The following is an 18,481-nucleotide window of genomic DNA, read 5'->3' on the forward strand; positions in this document are numbered from 1 at the left end:
AATTTATTAAAAAATAAATGCTAGGTTGAAGTTCAGCCATCTTACTTGGCTTTTTACTGTTAACACGATGTACTAAAGTAGATCCTTATTTTCTTTTTCCCCCCACTGCCACGGCATGTGGGTCTTAGTTTCCCTGACCAGAGATTGAACCCATGCCCCCTGCAATGGAAGCGCAGAGTCTTAACCACTGGACCGCCAGGGAAGTCCCCTAAAGTAGATCCCTTTGAGAACACAACTAGATATTATGTATAAAATGTAACATTGATAGGTTAATAAAGATGGTAGAATCCAAAAAATAAAAAAATTAATAACGTTACATAGGAAGCATAAGCAAGAAAGTCAGTCCCCATCCAGCCCTTCCATGTGTGGTCACGTCCGTGGAAACCTTTTCTGTGTGGTGTGTGGAGTGTTGATACTTGTATTTTTTTAAATTAATTTATTCATTTAATTTTTGGCTGCATTGAGTCTTCGCTGCTGCACGCGGGCTTTCTCTAGTTGCAGTGAATGGGGGCTACTCTTTGTTGCAGGGGTGCAGGCTTCTCATTGTGGTGACTTCTCTTGTTGCAGAGCACAGGCTCTAGGCGCGCGGGCTCAGTAGTTGTGGCGCATAGGCTTAGTTGCTCCGCTGCATGTGGGATCTTCCCGGACCAGGGCTCAAACCTGTGTCCCCTGCAATGGCAGGCGGATTCTTAACCACTGTGCCACCAGGGAAGCCCCTATACTTGTATTTTTTAAAAAACTGCCCTGTCTGTAACGTTTGGGATCCGTGTTTGTCACCTTGCAGTCTGTTATGCATGTGATCAGCACAGGTGCTCTCAAGTGAATCCTTACTTTCATTGCCTGCCTGCCTGCCATGGGAGTCTGCACCTCGCTGGACTGCTCAGCAGCCCTGGGGGCCGCATGTTTAGTTTGTTTCCTGATCTTTGTCTTACGAGCGATGCCGTGATGAGCATCTGGCAAAGCTGGTCTTTAGATACGTCCTCAATTATTTCTTAGAAGGGGGTTTCCAAGTTGGAAGGCGGGTGGCTCTACCCTCATCCCAACACCAAGGGAGAGGGCTTTGGTCCCTGTGCCCCCGGGAACAGGATGAATTCCTTGTCAGTGTACTCTGTCGACCACCACAGCAACTGATTCCCCTCCAGGCCTGGCATTCCTCCCTAGCAGGCAGCTCCGCCCTATTCTGCGCAAGACTTTCTATCCAGGGAGCAGGAGCCACCAGGATGGGTTAAAGTAATCTCAACCTTTGTCTTAACAGGACCTTCATCTTCTGGAATTTGAAGGACATTTTTAAGGGGAAAGGCTTTAAAAATTCCTCATTTTGAGATGGAGGGTGCCCTGTTCCTTCCATCTCAGCTGCACTTTTCTCCTCCCCTGTGTGTGATAGAGACGTGGGCTGAAAGAAGACTTCCTGGGATGGGGAGGGGTGTGAGTCCTGCTTGGGGTTGGGTTCTGGCGGAGACTGCTTCAGGGTGGGATGTAAGGCCAGAGACAGGCAGTGGGCTTGGGGGCCACACTCACTTGCTGGAGTTGCCTTCCTGAGGCTTGTGACAGGTCCCTGCTGAGATGTACCAGGCACAGACGACAAGGAGAGCTGGGCAGATGGAGTAATTGGTCTCTAAGGAACGTGACAGGAAAGTCCCTGCAGCACATCCTCTGTGCGGCTTGTGGGGGCAGCTGCCAGAGTGACTGGAGTCCTCAGCAAGTGTGGGTTGGAAAACTCAGAAACACCTCTGCTCGGTGCCCCCCGGGAAGAATGCACTGCTGAGTAGTGTGGTGATACAGCCCCTCACCATACATGGTCCTTTGTGCACCTGTCTTAGGTCGAGTGACTTTTAAATGATCACAGGGTAATACAACGTGCTTGAAGGAAAGACACTGAAAAAAATGCCAGTTTCTGCCCCAGCTGAGTCCTCAGGGGGAGGGAGGAGGCAGTATTGAGTCCACGAGATCCCTGACAGTCAGGCAGCCCACACACACAGGCAGCGTCCAGGGCCACAGGGCCAGGCCACGGTGAGGAGACAGGGACAGGGCTAGCTGAACCCTGTGCACAGAGCCTCCCTGAAACGCAAAGAGGAAAGCTCAAAGCACATTTCCCACGATGCCACCTGTTGAGTAAACTGTATGGTTCACCTGACAGCTGTCTGGCTGGTGCCCTAGTGTCCCTGGCCCTGCCTGTGCTGGGAGGGAGCGGTGTAGGGCCAAGCCTGAACCAGACCCCTTCCATCCGGGCGGCCCCTGGGCCTCGTAATGCCCGCGTTTCCCTTGCAGGGGATCCTTCTGGTGTATGACATCACCAACCGCTGGTCCTTCGACGGCATTGACCGGTGGATCAAGGAGATCGATGAGGTAGGTGTGCTCCTGTGGACACCCCCTTCCAGGGTCACCCCCTCCCCAGCATGTGCACTCCCATCCCCCATGAGGAGACTCTGTTACCCCCATTTTCAGCCCCTCCTGTGCCCCGGCTCTGCATCTTCTCATGCACTGATTGCTATGGCACTCTCCCAGTGGGGTCCTGTGCCCCAAGGAGCCCCACCTCATCAGAGAAGCGACAGAGGGCCCCCCCGGGGGGGCAGCACAGAGAGGGGGCGTCCCACGTTCTTGCCTCTGCTGAGTCCTGTGCGCTACCTAGCACGCACCTGGGGTCCCCCGGATCCTGGTTGGGAACCGGCTGCACCTGGCCTTCAAGCGGCAAGTCCCGACAGAGCAGGCGCGTGCCTACGCGGAGAAGAACTGCATGACCTTCTTCGAGGTCAGCCCACTGTGCAACTTCAATGTCATCGAGTCCTTCACTGAGCTGTCCCGCATCGTGCTTATGCGGCACGGCATGGAGAAGATCTGGAGGCCCAACCGAGGTGAGGAGTGTGCCCAGCGGGGCCGGCTGTGGGGCTGGGGGTGTGGCTCAGGAGGGGCGGGGCCGTGACTGACCTGTCCCACCCCCAGCAGGCGGACAGGTTCCAGGCTCCGCCTCCCAGGCCCTTGGACTCAGCAGTCCCACCAGAACAGAGCTGCCAAGGCGGCCAGGGAAGCTCAGTAGTTGCCCAGGCTGAGGGGCTGGAGGTCTAGCCGCCGAGCCCTGCAGGGTCTCCCAGGGCACCTCTCAGTGTGCCGTGGCTCCGGGGATGAAACGGGAGCAGGGCGTCCAGTGGCTGCTCTCTGCATGCCTGGGGCAGGGGCAGGGTCTGGGGGTGTTCTGGTTCAGGAACCCTGGGAGCTTTGCAGACCTCCCCAATCCCCAGCCCCCTCTAGGCGTCAGTTGTGCTTACCTGCTGGCGAGATTGCCACTGGCCACCGAGATCTCCCCGCGCCTCACGCCCACCTGCCCATGGTCTGATCCCCTCCCCACGGTCTGACCCCGCCCCCCATCTTCTGACCCCCACCTGCAGTGTTCAGTCTGCAGGACCTCTGCTGCCGGGCCATCGTTTCCTGCACCCCCGTGCACCTCATCGACAAGCTCCCGCTTCCTGTCACCATCAAGAGCCACCTCAAGTCTTTCTCGATGGCCAATGGCATGAACGCTGTTATGATGCACGGGCGCTCCTACTCACTGGCTACTGGAGCAGGGGGCGGTGGCAGCAAGGGCAACAGCCTCAAGCGGTCCAAGTCCATCCGACCACCCCAGAGCCCACCCCAGAACTGCTCGCGGAGCAACTGCAAGATCTCCTAGCTCGGCAGGCTGTGCCCCATCCAGATGCACTCTGGGAGGGCTCACACTTGGGGAGTGCTCCCGGCTGGGCGCTGGGCCCAGCGCTGTGTGCAGGGAAAACTTTGGCCACACAGTCCCTCCTGGGAAGCGTGGGGATGCCCCTAGTAGGCTGGTGGTCTCAGCCAGACCAGCTCCACAGGACAGTGGAGGGCCATGCTGCTGGGATGGTGGCAGATCACGCCCAGGACCCTGAGGTGTGGCTGAGAAGACCCCTGGAGGCGGCTCTGCCTGGCCCCAGCCATGAGGGGGCTGTCCCTGGGGACTGGGAGACCAGGTTCCCTTTCTTATTTATGTAAAAGATGGTTCACTCCTTTTGTACATTTTTAAAGGACCAGCAGGGAAGCCTCCGTGCAACCACGTGGTGAGCCCATGACAGCCGAGGGGACGAGCTTGGGGACATTGGGAGAGAGGAGGTGTTTGAGGCAAAGATGGGAAAGAATCCACCATCAAGGCTTGAATCTGAATTCACATAACACTTCACATGGGCTATGGACTGTGTGGGGGCCAGTGGAGAACATGTGGAAGCTTTGGGCAGCAATCTTGGACTCCCCAGCTACATGCATTGGCCTTTCTGAGCATGGTGGTCAGTGTGCCCGCCATGTGCTGAGGGTGCGGGCCCCAGTAGTCTGCGTGCTGGAGCTGCAGTTTCCAGGGCTCCCGCCGGCCTTCCTGGATGACATCCGTGTGTGTCATGGAGCTACGGGTTCAGAGCCAGGGGCGACTCGCAGGTTCCCACGTTGCTTGGAAAAGAGGAAGCGGGGTGCAGCCCCCACGTCCCTCCCCAGCCCCCTCTCTCCCCACGTGGGGGCCATCAACCTTTCTTCTGTGATTCTGCACCTTCAGTTCCGTTTACATCTGTTGCTGCATGAAACTGGCTCGGTGTCTCTCCGAGTTGACACAGAGCTATTTGTAGGCAGTGCTCACTGGGGCCACCAGGCCCTGGGCAAGTCTGGACTGAGCCTGCCCCACTTGCCTCCTGGGGTGTCTAGACCCTTCTCTGGCCAGCTTCTGTCTTCTGACCTTGGGTGTGATCCCATAGCTGCTCCTCACCCAGTTGCACCCTTATGTGAGGTCACATGTCACCAAAACCTTTCTCACCCGTTTCTTAGTGATGGACGCTGAGCCCCTCCTCGAGGACCCACCGGCCAGCCTGAGCTGGAGGCCTGGCCTCCTTCCGTCCACCTGGCTGGTGACGTGGCCACAGGTCACTGGTGCTCAACTCTACCTCCTGCCCACGGGCCCCTCCCTGGCCTGTGACCCCCTTGCTCGGGACTGTTCTGTGGTGGGTGCCCCGAGGGCTGCTGTTATAGGAGGTGAGGTGGGGAGGGGCTGCAGCGCCTGTGAGCAGGATCCTGGCTGAGGCCTGGCTGCCAGCAGGGTTGGGTGGGCAGAGGAGGCCCCACCCATCCTGTCCTGCCAGCAGGAACCCCTTCTTTGGACATTGCTTTGAGGAAACGGACGATCTTGCATTCACCATATCAACACTACCCTTTGCTGCTGTCCACACTTGCACTATTCCTGGGCTCGTTTTGGACAGTTTTAGTTTCTTTGTGTAGTAAATATAATTCAGCTCTGGCCTCCAGGCTACGTTGTGAGTGCATGAAAGTCTGGCTTCAACCCACTGGGCTGAGTGGCGGTTGGAGGGGTGGCACTGCAGAGGGCTGCTTTGTTCCTGCTCCATCCCCCATGACTCCCTTGCTGAGCTCCGAAGGGTTTCAGGCCTCCCTGCGTTTCTAGGTGGACCTGGAAGCAGCTTTCCCCAGCTGTTCCTGCCTGTGCAGTAGTTCAACCCATGGCCGCTGGGACCATCTGCTGCCTGCTGCCCCCGGGGCTGGAACCTGGGATACTGAGCCCTCACTAGTGTCCTGGGCAGGGCCTACCAGGTTCCTCTGCTGCTTGAGCAGGTGGTGGACCAGAAGAACTGTCCCCCGAGACTCACCACAACTGAGAACCCAGGCCTTGGGGCCAGCACCCTCAGTGGGAGAGCCACCCACTTAAAAGGGTATGTAGGGCTCAGCTCGGGGGTGTGGCAGACGCCCTGGAGGTCAGCAGGGCTGGGGTTAGGGGGACAGTTGCTCTGAACATAGCCCACACACTTGGAGACCGCTGTCTGTGGCTGTGGCTATACAGGGCAGGGGACCCATGGTGTCCTCCATACCTGGGGTGTCTCTTGGTCTCATTTGGACCAAACCAGGCTCTTATTACCCTGCCTCTCGGGTCAGCCAGTCAGACACAGGGTCACAGAACACTCTTCCATCCAGTCTCAGAGCAGGCACTCCTGGGGCCCCAGACCCCTGGGAAAAGCACATTCTGGCAGTGGCTGCGTTTGATCTCCCCGCTCCCCCCACGCCCAGGAGGAGCTTCCATCCTTCCTGAATGTCACAGAGGCCTGGAGGGGCAGGCGAAGACCTTTGGGTCCTTGCAGTTCCTTAAGCTCTCCTGGGACACGCTGTTCTCAGGGTGCTCTTAGATGCCCTTGATCTCTCTCAGGACTGTGCTACCCCACGCAGGGCCACACACAGCTGCTGAGATTCAGATCAGTCCAAGTAAACACCCTCACCGCGTCTCTAGTGTCCACAGCCCTTGTGACCGGCGCCTGTGCCAGCCAGCACACACAGACCGTTCCCTCCCTGCCCACTGCTCTAGTACCCCACTTTTTTGGCAACCACCATAACCCTTTGAGGAAGGGCCTGGACCAGGAGACAGGTGCCTGGGTTTCAGAAGGGGCGGGAAGCAGGCTCTCTAAATGCAAAGTTCTGCCATGCCTCAGCCTCTCCCAGGCTGTGCCCATCAGGTACCTTTGTGCTGCAAAGGCTTCACCTCCAGCAGGAAGGGTTTAGATTTGACCCCAAGACCTGCTGGCACAGTGTAACCACGAGAAGGGGTATGGGGAAGGTTGTGGAATCTTCCTTGGGAAGGGAGCAGAACCCCACCGTTGCTGGGCTTAACACAGAGCCCCTGCACCTTTGCCTGGACGTAGTGACTACCAGGTGGCAGGCCAGGGTTGGATGGGGGAGCCAGAGGGGTTGGCCAGCCCTGCCCCCTCTTGCAGGGCAGCTTTGATCCCAGGGCCTGGAGGGAGGAGGGGCTCCGGTTACAGCGTTTACCCCTCCTCTCTCCGGCCGGAGCCGCCCTTCTCCGCCCCTTGGTGACCCTCATGGCCAGTGTTTCTGTGCTCCTGGGCGCTGGCCCCTCCCCAGCCTTCCTCTCCTCTCCCCGCCCCCTGCCCTGAGCTGACCAGAGGGGCCAGGAGGGGGAGGGGCCGGTGCCACAGGCACAGACTCAGCTCGGAGAGACCCGGAACCCACCCAGCCTGAGACTTGAGCGTCTGCTGTGAGCTCCAACCTTGGGGGACAGAGGGGAGTCCGGGGGCAGGGGCACCGATCACAGATCTGGGAGGGTGGATGCCTGCAGGGAGTGGGGATCGGCAGGGCCTGAGGAGGGGCTAGCGGCCACACCCCCCACCCCCTGGTCCCTCAGTCCCCATGCCGGCCCTGAGGCCACTCCTGCTGCTGTTGCTCCTGGTTGGGCTGACTGCGGGGGCCAGCCTGCCGCCGGGGCCCAGGAGCCACCCGGGTGTGTGTCCCAACCAGCTCAGCCCCAACCTGTGGGTGGACGCCCAGAGCACCTGTGAGCGTGAGTGCGTCAGAGACCAGGTGAGCACAGGCACTGTCACCACTGGCCCAGCTTGGGGGGAGACAGACTACGTTGGGGGCCCCTGGTCAACATGGGAGAAGCCAGGACCTCCCCCATGCCCCAGGCCTTGCCTGCAGAGGGGACCCTCAACCCTGGAAGTCCCTCCCTCCTCAGGCTCCCCACTCTTCTGCTGGGGTTTCACGCTGTGCTCTATATGAGGGGCCCTGAGGACAGCCGCCCCGTCTTTGCCTTCATGTCTTAAAACTGGAGGCCCCCTTCTCACTTCTCAGACCTGCCCACCCCCACCCTGCAACTAGCTGTTTTCAGGTCCAGCGGGGCAGAGAGGCGGGAACCTGTTTGGAGGTCCCGCCTTTGCAGCCCGGCCCTGCACCACTGCAGTGGCCTTGAGCACTTTTACGTCCTCCCCGAGCCTCAGTGTCCTCATGTGTATGATGGGATAACAAAAAAAGCTGTTCTGGGGGCCAGGGGTCTGAGGATTCCGTGAGGCCCAGTGAGATGACCTATGTGATGGGTGCGCCAGGCAGTTGTAGTTCATTGTCCAGATGGAAAGCAAACCTGCAGACCTGCTCAGCTCCCAGAGGGGAAACAGATTCAGGAAGAGGCAGCAGGGGACTCACCCCTGCCCTCGCTGGGCATGCTGGGGCAGGGCTGAAGGGGGAGGGGTATTTGGGTGTCTGCTGAGCTGTCCGCTCCCGCCCCCTCCACAGGACTGCACTGCCACTGAGAAGTGCTGCACCAACGTGTGTGGGCTGCAGAGCTGCGTGGCAGCCCGCTTCCCTGACAGCGGTCTGGCCACACCCAAGCTGGCGGCCTCATGTGATGGCTTCGTGTGCCCACAGCAGGGCTCCGACTGCGACATCTGGGATGGGCAGCCTGTGTGCCGCTGCCATGACCGCTGTGAGAAGGAGCCCAGCTTCACCTGCGCCTCGGACGGCCTCACCTACTACAACCGCTGCTACATGGATGCAGAGGCCTGCCTGCGTGGCCTCCGCCTGCACGTCGTGCCCTGCAAGCATGTCCTCAGCAGGCCACCCAGCAGCCCCGGGCCCCCCGAGACCACCGCCCGCCCGACACCCGGGGATGCCCTGGTGCCGCCTGCCCTCTACAGCAGCCCCTCCCCACAGGCAGTGTATGTAGGGGGCACAGCCAGCCTCCACTGTGACGTCAGTGGCCGCCCACCACCCGCTGTGACCTGGGAGAAGCAGAGTGACCAGCGGGAGAACCTGATCATGCGGCCAGACCAGATGTATGGCAACGTGGTGGTCACGAGCATCGGGCAGCTGGTGCTTTACAATGCCAGGCCAGAGGACGCCGGCCTCTACACGTGCACCGCACGCAATGCCGCTGGCCTGCTGCGGGCCGACTTCCCGCTCTCCGTGGTCCAGCGGGAGCCGGCCGAGGACGGGGCCCCAGTGGCGGCCGCCCCAGCCCAATGCCTGCCCACCACGCAGGCCTGTGTCGGCACCCCCTCTGGCCAGGTCCTCTGGCACTTTGACCCGCAGCGGGGCGGCTGCATGACCTTCCCAGTTGGCAGCTGTGCCGGGGGTGCCCAGGGCTTCGAGACCTACGAGGCGTGCCAGCAGGCCTGCGCCCGTGGCCCCAGGGACGCCTGCGTGCTGCCGGCCGTGCAGGGCCCCTGCCAGGGCTGGGAGCCACGCTGGGCCTACAGTCCGCTGCTACAGCAGTGCCACCCCTTTGAGTACAGCGGCTGCGAGGGCAATGGCAACAACTTCGAGAGCCGCGAGAGCTGCGAGGATGCCTGCCCCGTACCGCGGACACCGCCCTGCCGGGCCTGCCGTCTCCGGGGCAAGCTGGCGCTCAGCCTGTGCCGCAGCGACTTCGCCATCGTGGGGCGGCTCACGGAGGTACTGGAGGAGCCCGAGGCGGGAGGCGGCGGCATCGCTCGCGTGGCCCTGGACGACGTGCTCAAGGATGACAAGATGGGCCTCAGGCTCTTGGGCACCAAGTACCTGGAGGTGACGCTGAGCGGTATGGACCGGGCCTGCCCCTGCCCCAACGTGACGGCTGGCGACAGCCCGCTGGTCATCATGGGCGAGGTGCGAGACGGCGTGGCCATGCTGGATGCGGGCAGCTACGTCCGCGCGGCCAGCGAGAAGCGCGTCAAGAAGATCTCAGAGCTGCTAGAGAGGAAGGCTTGCGAACTGCTCAACCGCTTCCAAGACTAGCCCGCCCACCCGGCCCGCCCCGCCCTCCCCACAAGCCACCCACTCCCGGCGCGCCCCGCCCTCCCCGCCCTCCGCCTGAATAAAAGCGTCCTGGACCTCATAACCTGCCTGTGCTGGGGGTCCTGCCACCACACGGGGATTTGGCTCCAGTCTGAGGTCACCAGGGAGCACCAGTGAGGACCAGCCTCTGAAGTGGGTGTCACCTCCCATGGCTGGAGGGCCAGGCAGCCAGCTCAGTCGTGTCTCAGCAGCCCCTGGGTCCTTCCTCCCTCCCTCCTTTCTGTGCCCGAGTGGAGCAGCAGAGTCCAGGATGCCCCCAAGCCCTGACCCACAGGCCAGACCCTTCTTGTCCCCAGGATGGAACCCTTGGAGACACAGCCTGCCCACCCAGCACCCTGCAGGAGCGCTCCCAGGAGGAGGCATGGCAGATACCAGCAATGGGACAGCAGGAAACACTTTATTCCCAGGCTCTTAGCAGCCCTGTGGCCACTAGCTAAGAATCCCCAGTCTGGGGAGGGCCAGTCCCCATAGTCTGGCCCAGGGTGGTAGGGGATGGTGATCAGGGTTTGTCCCAGGGACACAGGCATGGCGGAGAAGAGGTTTACTCTTTCCGGAAAATGAGGCACTTGTTGTTGGCTGGCATGTCCACCTGGGGGAGATACTTTGGCTGGAGAAGCTGCTCCTGGTCCCCAGGGAGGCTGCCTGTGATCACAGTCCTCCCCACTTACCATCCTCTCCAGGAGCAGCTGGCTGGCCTGGCCCAGGTTCTCCAGAAGGGCCGTGTCCCGCAGCCCCCACTCTGGGTTCCTGCAGGAGAGAAGGAGGTGGAATCGGCCCGGGGGTCTACCCAGCCCACCTGCCCCCCAACCAAACCCCCTACCCACCCAGCTCTGACCTGCATCTGAGGGTGAGGTCAAAGTCCACGTTACTCTGGGGAGAAATCTTCCCATTGATGGCATAGGGCTGTGGAGACGGAGAACACTATTCTGTCTGCTATCCACAAGCTCAGCCATCCCCTGTCATCCACTGGGCAGACTTGCAGGATGGCACCCACAGAATAGAAAGGACACACCCCTCGTTGCTTCCCAGAGCGGGACAGCTGAGGACCAGCTGCTGAGCCAACGGGGTGCAGAAAGACTGGCAGATGACAGAGGAGTGTTGGAGAGGGGAGGACCTGGGTGTGTTTCAGTGATAATGGGAAGCTGGGGAAAAGGGCAACTGAAAATACGGAGACAAGAAAGGAGTCCTGAAAGGCGGGGACAGCCAAGGCCGGCTGGGGTGGTCCTGCCAAGAGAGGCCCGTCTCAGGCAGAAGCACTCACCCCATAGGTGATGAGGAGCGCCTTGCGTTTGAGCAGGTGTCCTGCTGCTCTGAAGAGCCCCTGGGAAGTGAGGGAAGCAGGAGAGCAGTGAGGAGCCTTCCCCAGGGCCCAAAAGAGCCCTGGGCCCGGGACTGGAATCTCAGCCTGACCTCCCCCGGCCTGAGTGCCCTGTCTCTGATTCGGGGCAAAACTGGCATCCCGCTCCCTCCCAGTGCAGGGGAAGGAATGCCGCACGACGCAGGTGGGTGGCCCCTGGGTAGCTCACCCACGCTCCCACAGACCTCGGTGCAGCTCAGGGGGCTGATGTGGCTCATGTTGATGCAGAGTAGCAGGTCCAAAGATTGCGGCAGGATCCCGCCCCACTGCTCCCAATCCCACCTCACGTCCAGGTACAGCGGGGCCTTCACGTTGGGCAGTCCCTGGGCCTGAGTGGTGGCCAAGATGCTGCGGGAAGGCAGCCCGTGGGTGGGGTGGCCTGTGCAGCCATTTCTGCAACCCTATTTGGGGGAGGCTTAGAGGAATCACAATAGCGTGGGGATCCAGGGCAGCGGGACGGGGCACATTTTCACCCCCGGGGTCCCGCCTTCCCGCCGCACCTGTCCAGGCAGCGCTGGTCCACGTCGGACGGCTGCCACTCGGCGTGGGGAAAGGCCCGCGCGAAGTGGGCCGTGTGCTGGCCAGAGCCCGAGGCCACCTCGAGCACGCGGACGCCGCGCTGGGCCGGGTCCACGTACTGCTGCAGCACGCGCAGGATGGGTTCCTTGTTCCGTTCGGCGGCCGCCGCCACCAGCATCTTTCTAGTCCCGCGCGGCGGGGCCCGTTGTGAGTGTTAGTCCAGCACCGCCGGGCCCGTTGGGAGTGGTGCTGTGGTACCGCGGGGCCCGTCGGGAGTGGTAGTCCGGCACCGCGGGGCCCGTCGGGAGCTGTGGCCTAGCTGCCGAGCAGCCGGCGCCCCCCCTCCACACACACCCCCACAGACTACAATTCCCAGGAGGACAAGCGCCGCGCCTTAAAGGCCCCGCAGCCGCAGAGGCGGGTAGCGAGCCGCGGCCTCCGCAGGGGGACGGGGCGAGGAGCTTGGGGGGCTGGTTTACAGGCACCCATTGGCTCAGCACTCCGTGCCCGTGGCTGTCCTGGCACATTTTCATAGAGCTTGTTACTCCAAAGTAGTCTCGTTCGTGTCGCATCGGAATGGGATACTTCCCTCTAGTCTTTCTTCGCTTTATGAAATCTCTCGGGGTTTTTTTGAGTTGAGGGGAAAGAAAAAACATGACATGCGCCGCCCGGGAATCGAACCCGGGTCGCAAGAATGGGAATCTTGCATGATACCACTACACCAGCGGCGCAGTTGGTACCGAATTCGCCCGCGAGACTTAGGTGATTGTGACGCAACTACCAGCTTCCTCCACTACCTTTCCCATCCCCGCCTCCCCGGCTCCGCGCAGAGACATTAGTGCGCATGCGTCGCTAATGGTTCGGTGCACCAGGTTTGGCGGGGTCCGCGATGGTGTGGGGGGGCTCGGGGTGTCGCTCGGGCACCCAGCACTCGAGGGGAAGGAGCGGGGATGAGCTACGTGGGCTTGCAGCCGACTGGATTCGAGCGTGCTCCGTGAAAACCACGGCAACCGCGGCATTCGGAATTGTGGGGGCGGGGCCATGGGAGGGCCTTCGTGGCTGGGGCGGGCTCCTGGCTGGGCGGGGGCTGCGGGTGGGTGGGGTTGTGTGGCGGAGCTCCCTGTGGTAGACTGGGCTCCGCTGGGGCGGGGCTGGGGCTGCAGCTGGGTGGGGTTCTGGGGCGGGGCTCTTATGTGGGCGGGGTTGTGCTTGGCGGGGCTCCTTGCGGCGGGTGGGACTCCGGGAGGGGCGGGCCCAGCCTGCCGGAGCTGAGCCTGTGATGCTCAGGGCTTCTCTGTGACACCGAGATGACCAGGGAGAGCCTAGGTAGGGTTCACGGATGTTGTGCGGGGTCGGTGACCTCTGAGTCAAGTCGGAGGCCGATTTGTGTTGTGTCCACGGTTCTTCCCTGGTTGTCTTCTTGGGGCCCATGCCTCAGAAGGGGCCCTTTCAGCAGGCTGGAGACCGTGCTCTGCAGTCAGGACTAGCTTATCTCCTTTGCTGGGCACATTTTCTCGCGTGAGACACCCCTCCCCCCATACCCAACGTCGCTCTGGCAAGAGCTCTGAGAATGGCACTGACCGAGACTTTAGCCTGGGATTGCTGTTGAGGGGGCATGCAGAGTGGGACCAGAGGCCGCTGTCTGAATGTGGTCAGAAAAGGAGGACAACCTTGCATCTTAGGGACGGGAGATGCGAAAATTCCACTCAGTGGGTCGGCCTCCAGACAACCCCTTTGGCATTCTGCATTACGACCACCCTTTTTTCGTAGCTGACTTTCCCCTTTCATGGCCCTGAGTTTTTCATTACCTGACTCACTTTTGCCTCACCTCCTAGTTTGTTGGCTGAGCATTTTCTGTGTCTCCAGGTGGAGAAGAGGTGTCCCTCAATGTGAATCCCTGACCCTCACCTGTAATGATCAGTGGTCATCTGAGGCCTCACCAACCAGGCCCCTCAGCCCTCCTTGCCCACTCGAGAGGCACCACGCTTCCTGGTGACTTAACATGGCATTCCTGGGCACGGGCCACCCTGTCATATTATAGTATAATAAGAAACAGATATTTGGTCTTCGTCCTGGTTCCTGGAATAGAACTCTTAAAACCCTGAAGATTTCGTGAGTGATGGGGTGAGAGGAGCATCTGTTATTCATAACAAGCCCCTTTCAGCCTTACCTGGATTTATACCAATGAGGTGACTCTTGGAGGATGGGGGCTGGTTGCCAGGGGAACCCTGTGATTAGGGGGTTGGAACTTTCTGCCCTACTTAGACTTCTGACTCCTGAGAGGGGGAGGGGCTGGAGACACAGCTAGTCTCCAATCGCCAATGATTTAATCAGCCCTGCTCTTGTAATGGAGCCTCCATACAAATCGCAAATAGAGGGGTTCAGGGAGCTTCCAGATGGTGAACTTGGAGGTGCTGGGAGGGTGGCTCCCAGGGAGGGCGTGGGGGCTCCGCACCCCTTCCTCACACCTTCCCAGGGCATCTCTTCCACCTGGCTGTTCCACAGTCGTGTCCTTTATGATGAACCAGTAAATATAAGTAAAATGTTCCCCTGAGTTCTGTGAGCCATTCTGGCAAGTTATGGAACCCAGGGAGGGGGTACTAGGAACCCTGACTTAAATCTGTTTGGTCAGAAGCACAGGTGACGACCTGGACTCCTCATTGGCGTCTGCGGGGGTGGGGGATGGTGTTGAGGGACTGAGCCCTCAGCCCGTGGGTCTGTGTGGACGCTGGGCAGTTAGAGTTAGAGTCCAGTTAAATTGTCGGACACCCACTTGGTGTCCAAAGAGAACTAGAGCATTCTCACTAGAGAACCAATAAGAACTACCCCCCCACTTTTGGTGTCAGAAGTGTTGTAAGTACAGAAAAATAAGTTTTTCCTTTACACTCATGTCCTGTAAGAGAGAAGGAGCCTGCTTCCGCCATGTTGTATGGTGCTGCTTGAGGAACTGCCCACATGCCCTGCAACGTCTTCTGTTTAACGGCACTTGACCTCAGGTTGACGTCCCCCTGCCACGTTCATCACTCTGGACTGGATGCTGTGGGAACTGACACCTGCCCTCTGCACTCTCCAAGCTCAGAGCCTGGGACAGAAGCAGCTGGGTGCAGCCAAGCGGTGGCCTTTGCTACAGTGCGTGTGTGTGTGAATGCAGGCACGTGAGCATGTGTGAGCTGCGTGAACAAGTGTGAGCACACATTTCCTGTAAAGTGCCGTATGTGTGTCAGACTCTGGGAGGGTCCAAATCCCCCAGGGGATGCTGAACATGGGACACCTGGAAGTGCCCCAGACCCGGGCCTGTGCTCAGTGGTACCTCCTGGGGTTGTGTCTCCTGCGGATTACTCTTGGAGCCAGGGGGGCCTCTCCTGCTAGTCATGCTCATCTACAGAGGGCTGTGGAGTAAGCCCCCCTAGTGTCCAGAGCCAACAGCAGGGTCCAGCTTCCTTCCTGTGGTCCAGGCCCATGTGCCCACCATTCACTGAACTTCCTCCCAAGCCCTCCAGTGCTGCACCCTGGGCACTTCCCCTCCCATCCCCTCACCGTCACCCACTACGGCTTCCCTCTGTATGTTAATTTTCTAGAGCTAGTATAACAGATTACCCCAAAACTTGGTGACTTAAAACAAAAATTTATTTTCTCACAGTTCTGCAGGCCAGAAGCCCAAAATAAAGATGTCAGCTCCCTCCAGTGGCCCTACAGGAAGCCCTTTCGTGATCACAGCTTCCGGCTTCTGTGTGGCTCCAGGCGTTCCTGGGTTTGTGCAGGCTCACTGCAGTCTCTGCCTCTGTCTTCACCTGGTCTTCTCTGTGTCTGTGTCCAAATATACCTCTCCTTTCTCTTACACGGACACTCATCATTGGATTTAGGGCCCATCCTAATCCAGAATGACCTTATCTCGAAATCCTTGCTTTAATTATATCTGCAAAGACCATTATTCCAAATAAGGTCATGTTCTGAGGTTCTGGGCGATGTATCTTTGGGGGGCCACTGTTCAACTCACTGCACTTGGGTATGGGAATGGGCAATCCCTTGGGAATTCCCTGGCGGTCCAGTGTTTAGGACTCAGCACTTTCACTGCTAGGGCCCAGGTTCAGTCCCTGGTCAGGAAACTAAGATCCTGCAAGCCACGAAGCCAAAAAAAAAAAAAAAACAAAAAAGGAATGGGCAATCCCTAGAAACTCAGTGGCAGGTGTGGCAGCATCCAGCCGGAGCCTTTCCTGGGGGCCACCGATCACCCTTTATTGGCAGAAGCCCATCCTCTAGTCTGGGTTGGTGAGGGCATGGATTTCAGATCTGAAAAATGATGGAGGATGACTGAAAACTTAAACATCTTTCTCCTCTAACATGACATTTTTGTATCATATTTAGAGGCTTTTAGAAGAGAAAAACCATACTTGTTTTTATTATAATTAACTGGGGTCAGTGAGGTAAAGGCCTTTCCTTACTATGACACCCATTTTTTTCAGCCTGCTGGGTGAGGCCCCTGTCTCCTCTTCAACTGCCCATGACTCCAACTCCAGGATGGGTTTCCAGCCTCTCTGACAATAGGGAATGTTGCCAGCTGCAAGACGCTATCTCTACGGGGGCTTAGCAGGGTGGCACGCCGTCATGGACAGTGTAGTCCAGGGAAGGCCAGGCTGGCCAGGGTTCCTACCCTAACAGGAGAACCAAACTGAGAACTTGGTTGCAGGCCCATCAGACCCTGACCTCTCCCAGGCTCTGGCTGGGCCCTCCCCACGCCCCTTGGCTCTGTCCCCGGGGCCAGGGCAGGTCTCACACTTGAGTCCTGGGAGCAGTGAGGCTGGAAAGGTGCCTCAGGGGGAGATCAGCCCCACCCTCCTCCCTGCCCTCCTCTGCTGCCTGTCCCCTACAACCGGGCCTTTCTCTCCCTGGCTCCCCTCTCCCTTAGCTCAGTGTCTTTTGGGGACCTCTGGGTTCTCTCACTTCTCCCCTAGGCCCAGCCTGTCCTGCACCCCCTCCTCCCCTGCCTGTCGGGACCATTTCTGTTCTGCTCCTCTTTCCTGGAGCCCTTCCAAGGGGTCTTGGACCCAACCTTTGACATCAGACAAGGCCCGTAGGCAGGGCTGGGACATTAGAATCTAGCAGCCTTGGCCACCATCAAGGCCAGGCCTATCTGCTCATCAACAGGCCCTGTCCTTCCCCTCTTCACGCTGGCCTGAGGGGGTGCCTGGGAGAGGAGGAGCTCTCAACTCATGTCAACCTGGGGGGAGGTACTCCCCCACCCCAGGGCCTGGCTCCTTCTGCCCAGAACATGTGCCTTCAGGACACAGGCCCGCCCTCACCCTGTGGGGCCCCTCACCCAGCCTGAGTGAGTTAGCATTGTGCTCGAGGCCACCAGGGAGACCAGGGCAGCCAGCATAGACCAGGGCAGGAGCGTGGTGGCCTTGACACAGCTGGGGGGCGGGACGAGGGATGGGCACCTCGGGTGGAAAGGGGGGCCAGCTTGGCCAGGGGCTGTGCTCATGCCCAGACTCCCTGGGCATGCTCTCCCCTCTCAGGGTCACAGGCTTTGCTCAGCCCAGCCCCACAGAGCGGGCAGCTGGGGCCGGGGATAGGGGTCTTATCCTTTGGCCTTGGGTAGAACAAGACGCAGAACCAAGGGGCTATGGGGGACTTGGGAGGAAGGACAGCACAGCTGCCCCAGGGAGCAGACTTCCCTGAAGGAGCCCCAGCAGGCCCAGTGCCCCCACCTCAACCAGCAGCTACACAGGTGCATGGGGTAGGGGGGTGGGGGCATCCTCCCGCTGGTTGCCCCCCCCCCCCCCCGGCCATGTTGTACACAGTACTTGTTGTCTGGACATGATACGAGGAGAAAGACGTGCTCTATGGGTGGGAGGCTTCAGGCCAGCTCAGGTGTGGGGTGTGGGGGGAGTTGCACTAGGTGCCCTCCAGGAACCCACTGGGCCACAGTGCTGAGGGGAAGCCCCCTTGCCCCCTGGGGCAGCGGATCCCAGACTGAGACACACCCCAGGCTCTGGTGCTGGCCCGACTGAGCCTCCCCAAATACTTGTGGGAGCAGTGTAGGAGCCCTGAGGGACCAACGTGGTTGCACAAGCCTCTGAGGCGGATACCACACCCCCTGGATGACCCTGGGCAGTTTGTTTTTTTTTTTTGGGGGGGGCATTAAGGATTGAACTCAACCAAAGGGAGGATGGGTGCCTCCTGCAGAATCCAGAAGGCCCTCAGGCTCACAAACCCAAGAGTTGTGTGGTTCCCCCTCCCCCAACCCAGGCTGCTGCGTGTGAGACCCTGTGATGACCCTGCCCCCACTGGCAGCCTGAGGCAGCCCTAAGCAGCCTGTGAACTGGGAGGAAGGGGCATCTCTATCTAATCCTCAGGAAGGAACCCTGTGGGTAGAGCCCCCTGGGAAGGGGCTGCCTGGCAGATTAGGGCACAGCAGCCGCTCTCCTCAGGCAGGCAGGTCTGGCTCCTCCTGAGGCACTGTCACTGAAGTAGGTCTTGCGGCTGACCCCACTGCCTGGGGGGTTTGGAGGAGTAAGTGCTCTTTCTCCCCTGTGGAATGACATAAACTGGGTTGCTTCACCCACCTTCTCCATCCCCAGGATCCAGCCCCCACGATGCTCCTGGATTGGTAAGTGGCCTCCCACCTCCCTGGGGTTGGGGGCAAACATCAGCATGGAAGGCTGAGCTGCGGCAGAATGTACTCTCTGCTCCTGCCCCATGGGATGAAAGGGAGATTCCCAGGGCGTCATGTCTGCCCGAACCCGGGGGCTGACCGCCTTTTCTCATCTCTGACCCCCTCAGTCCCATGACTGGGTGAACCGGCACACTGGCCCAGGCCCACCCAGGCACCTTGGAGGAGGGTCTCCGACGTGAGTGGGAATATCCTTGCTTCCAGGGTCCACACAGCTCACTCCCAGCGTCTGTCAATGCCTCAGCTCCTTGGACATCACCGAGGGCCTGGGCCAGAACCTCGCCACGTCTGTGTGCCTATGGCTCCTGTAGCCTCCTGTGGCGGAC

The 18,481-nt window shown here is 59.8% G+C and overlaps 3 protein-coding genes, 1 long non-coding RNA gene and 1 other non-coding gene across 8 annotated transcripts in view; 2 read left to right on the forward strand and 3 right to left on the reverse strand.

The window, feature by feature from the left end:
• Positions 1–5,286, forward strand: part of RAB40C (RAB40C, member RAS oncogene family) — a 30,643-nt gene extending 25,357 nt beyond the window's left edge. For all 4 annotated transcript variants that reach the window (XM_032605002.1, XM_032604999.1, XM_032604998.1 and 1 more), the window contains 3 exons: positions 2,269–2,346; positions 2,630–2,852; positions 3,384–5,286. In XM_032605002.1, coding sequence (XP_032460893.1) covers positions 2,269–2,346; positions 2,630–2,852; positions 3,384–3,664 — 582 coding nt within the window. In that variant the 3' untranslated portion in view covers positions 3,665–5,286. The remainder of the gene's footprint in view (positions 1–2,268; positions 2,347–2,629; positions 2,853–3,383) is intronic.
• Positions 5,287–5,721: 435 nt separating this feature from the next.
• WFIKKN1 (WAP, follistatin/kazal, immunoglobulin, kunitz and netrin domain containing 1) lies at positions 5,722–9,646 on the forward strand. Its single transcript, XM_032604997.1, has 2 exons — positions 5,722–7,359; positions 8,068–9,646. Exons 1-2 carry the CDS (start codon positions 7,189–7,191, stop codon positions 9,544–9,546), a joined length of 1,650 nt encoding a protein of 549 aa, XP_032460888.1. The 5' UTR covers positions 5,722–7,188; the 3' UTR covers positions 9,547–9,646.
• Positions 9,647–9,983: 337 nt separating this feature from the next.
• METTL26 (methyltransferase like 26) lies at positions 9,984–11,790 on the reverse strand. Its single transcript, XM_032605665.1, has 6 exons — positions 11,464–11,790; positions 11,149–11,311; positions 10,868–10,927; positions 10,442–10,509; positions 10,275–10,353; positions 9,984–10,195 (listed from the first exon to the last, which is right to left on the reverse strand). The coding sequence occupies exons 1-6, from the start codon at positions 11,658–11,660 to the stop codon at positions 10,148–10,150; spliced, it is 615 nt and encodes a 204-aa protein (XP_032461556.1). The 5' UTR covers positions 11,661–11,790; the 3' UTR covers positions 9,984–10,147.
• Positions 11,791–12,142: 352 nt separating this feature from the next.
• TRNAG-CCC lies at positions 12,143–12,213 on the reverse strand. Its single transcript has one exon. It is a non-coding gene; the product is annotated as a tRNA-Gly (tRNA).
• Positions 12,214–15,087: 2,874 nt separating this feature from the next.
• Positions 15,088–18,448, reverse strand: LOC116740805. The gene is made up of 2 exons (XR_004345953.1): positions 18,314–18,448; positions 15,088–18,013 (listed from the first exon to the last, which is right to left on the reverse strand). It is a non-coding gene; the product is annotated as an uncharacterized LOC116740805 (long non-coding RNA).
• Positions 18,449–18,481: the final 33 nt, after the last annotated feature.

Source organism: Phocoena sinus, chromosome 15, assembly GCF_008692025.1.
Source record: "Phocoena sinus isolate mPhoSin1 chromosome 15, mPhoSin1.pri, whole genome shotgun sequence".
In the NCBI taxonomy this organism is placed as follows: domain Eukaryota; kingdom Metazoa; phylum Chordata; class Mammalia; order Artiodactyla; family Phocoenidae; genus Phocoena; species Phocoena sinus.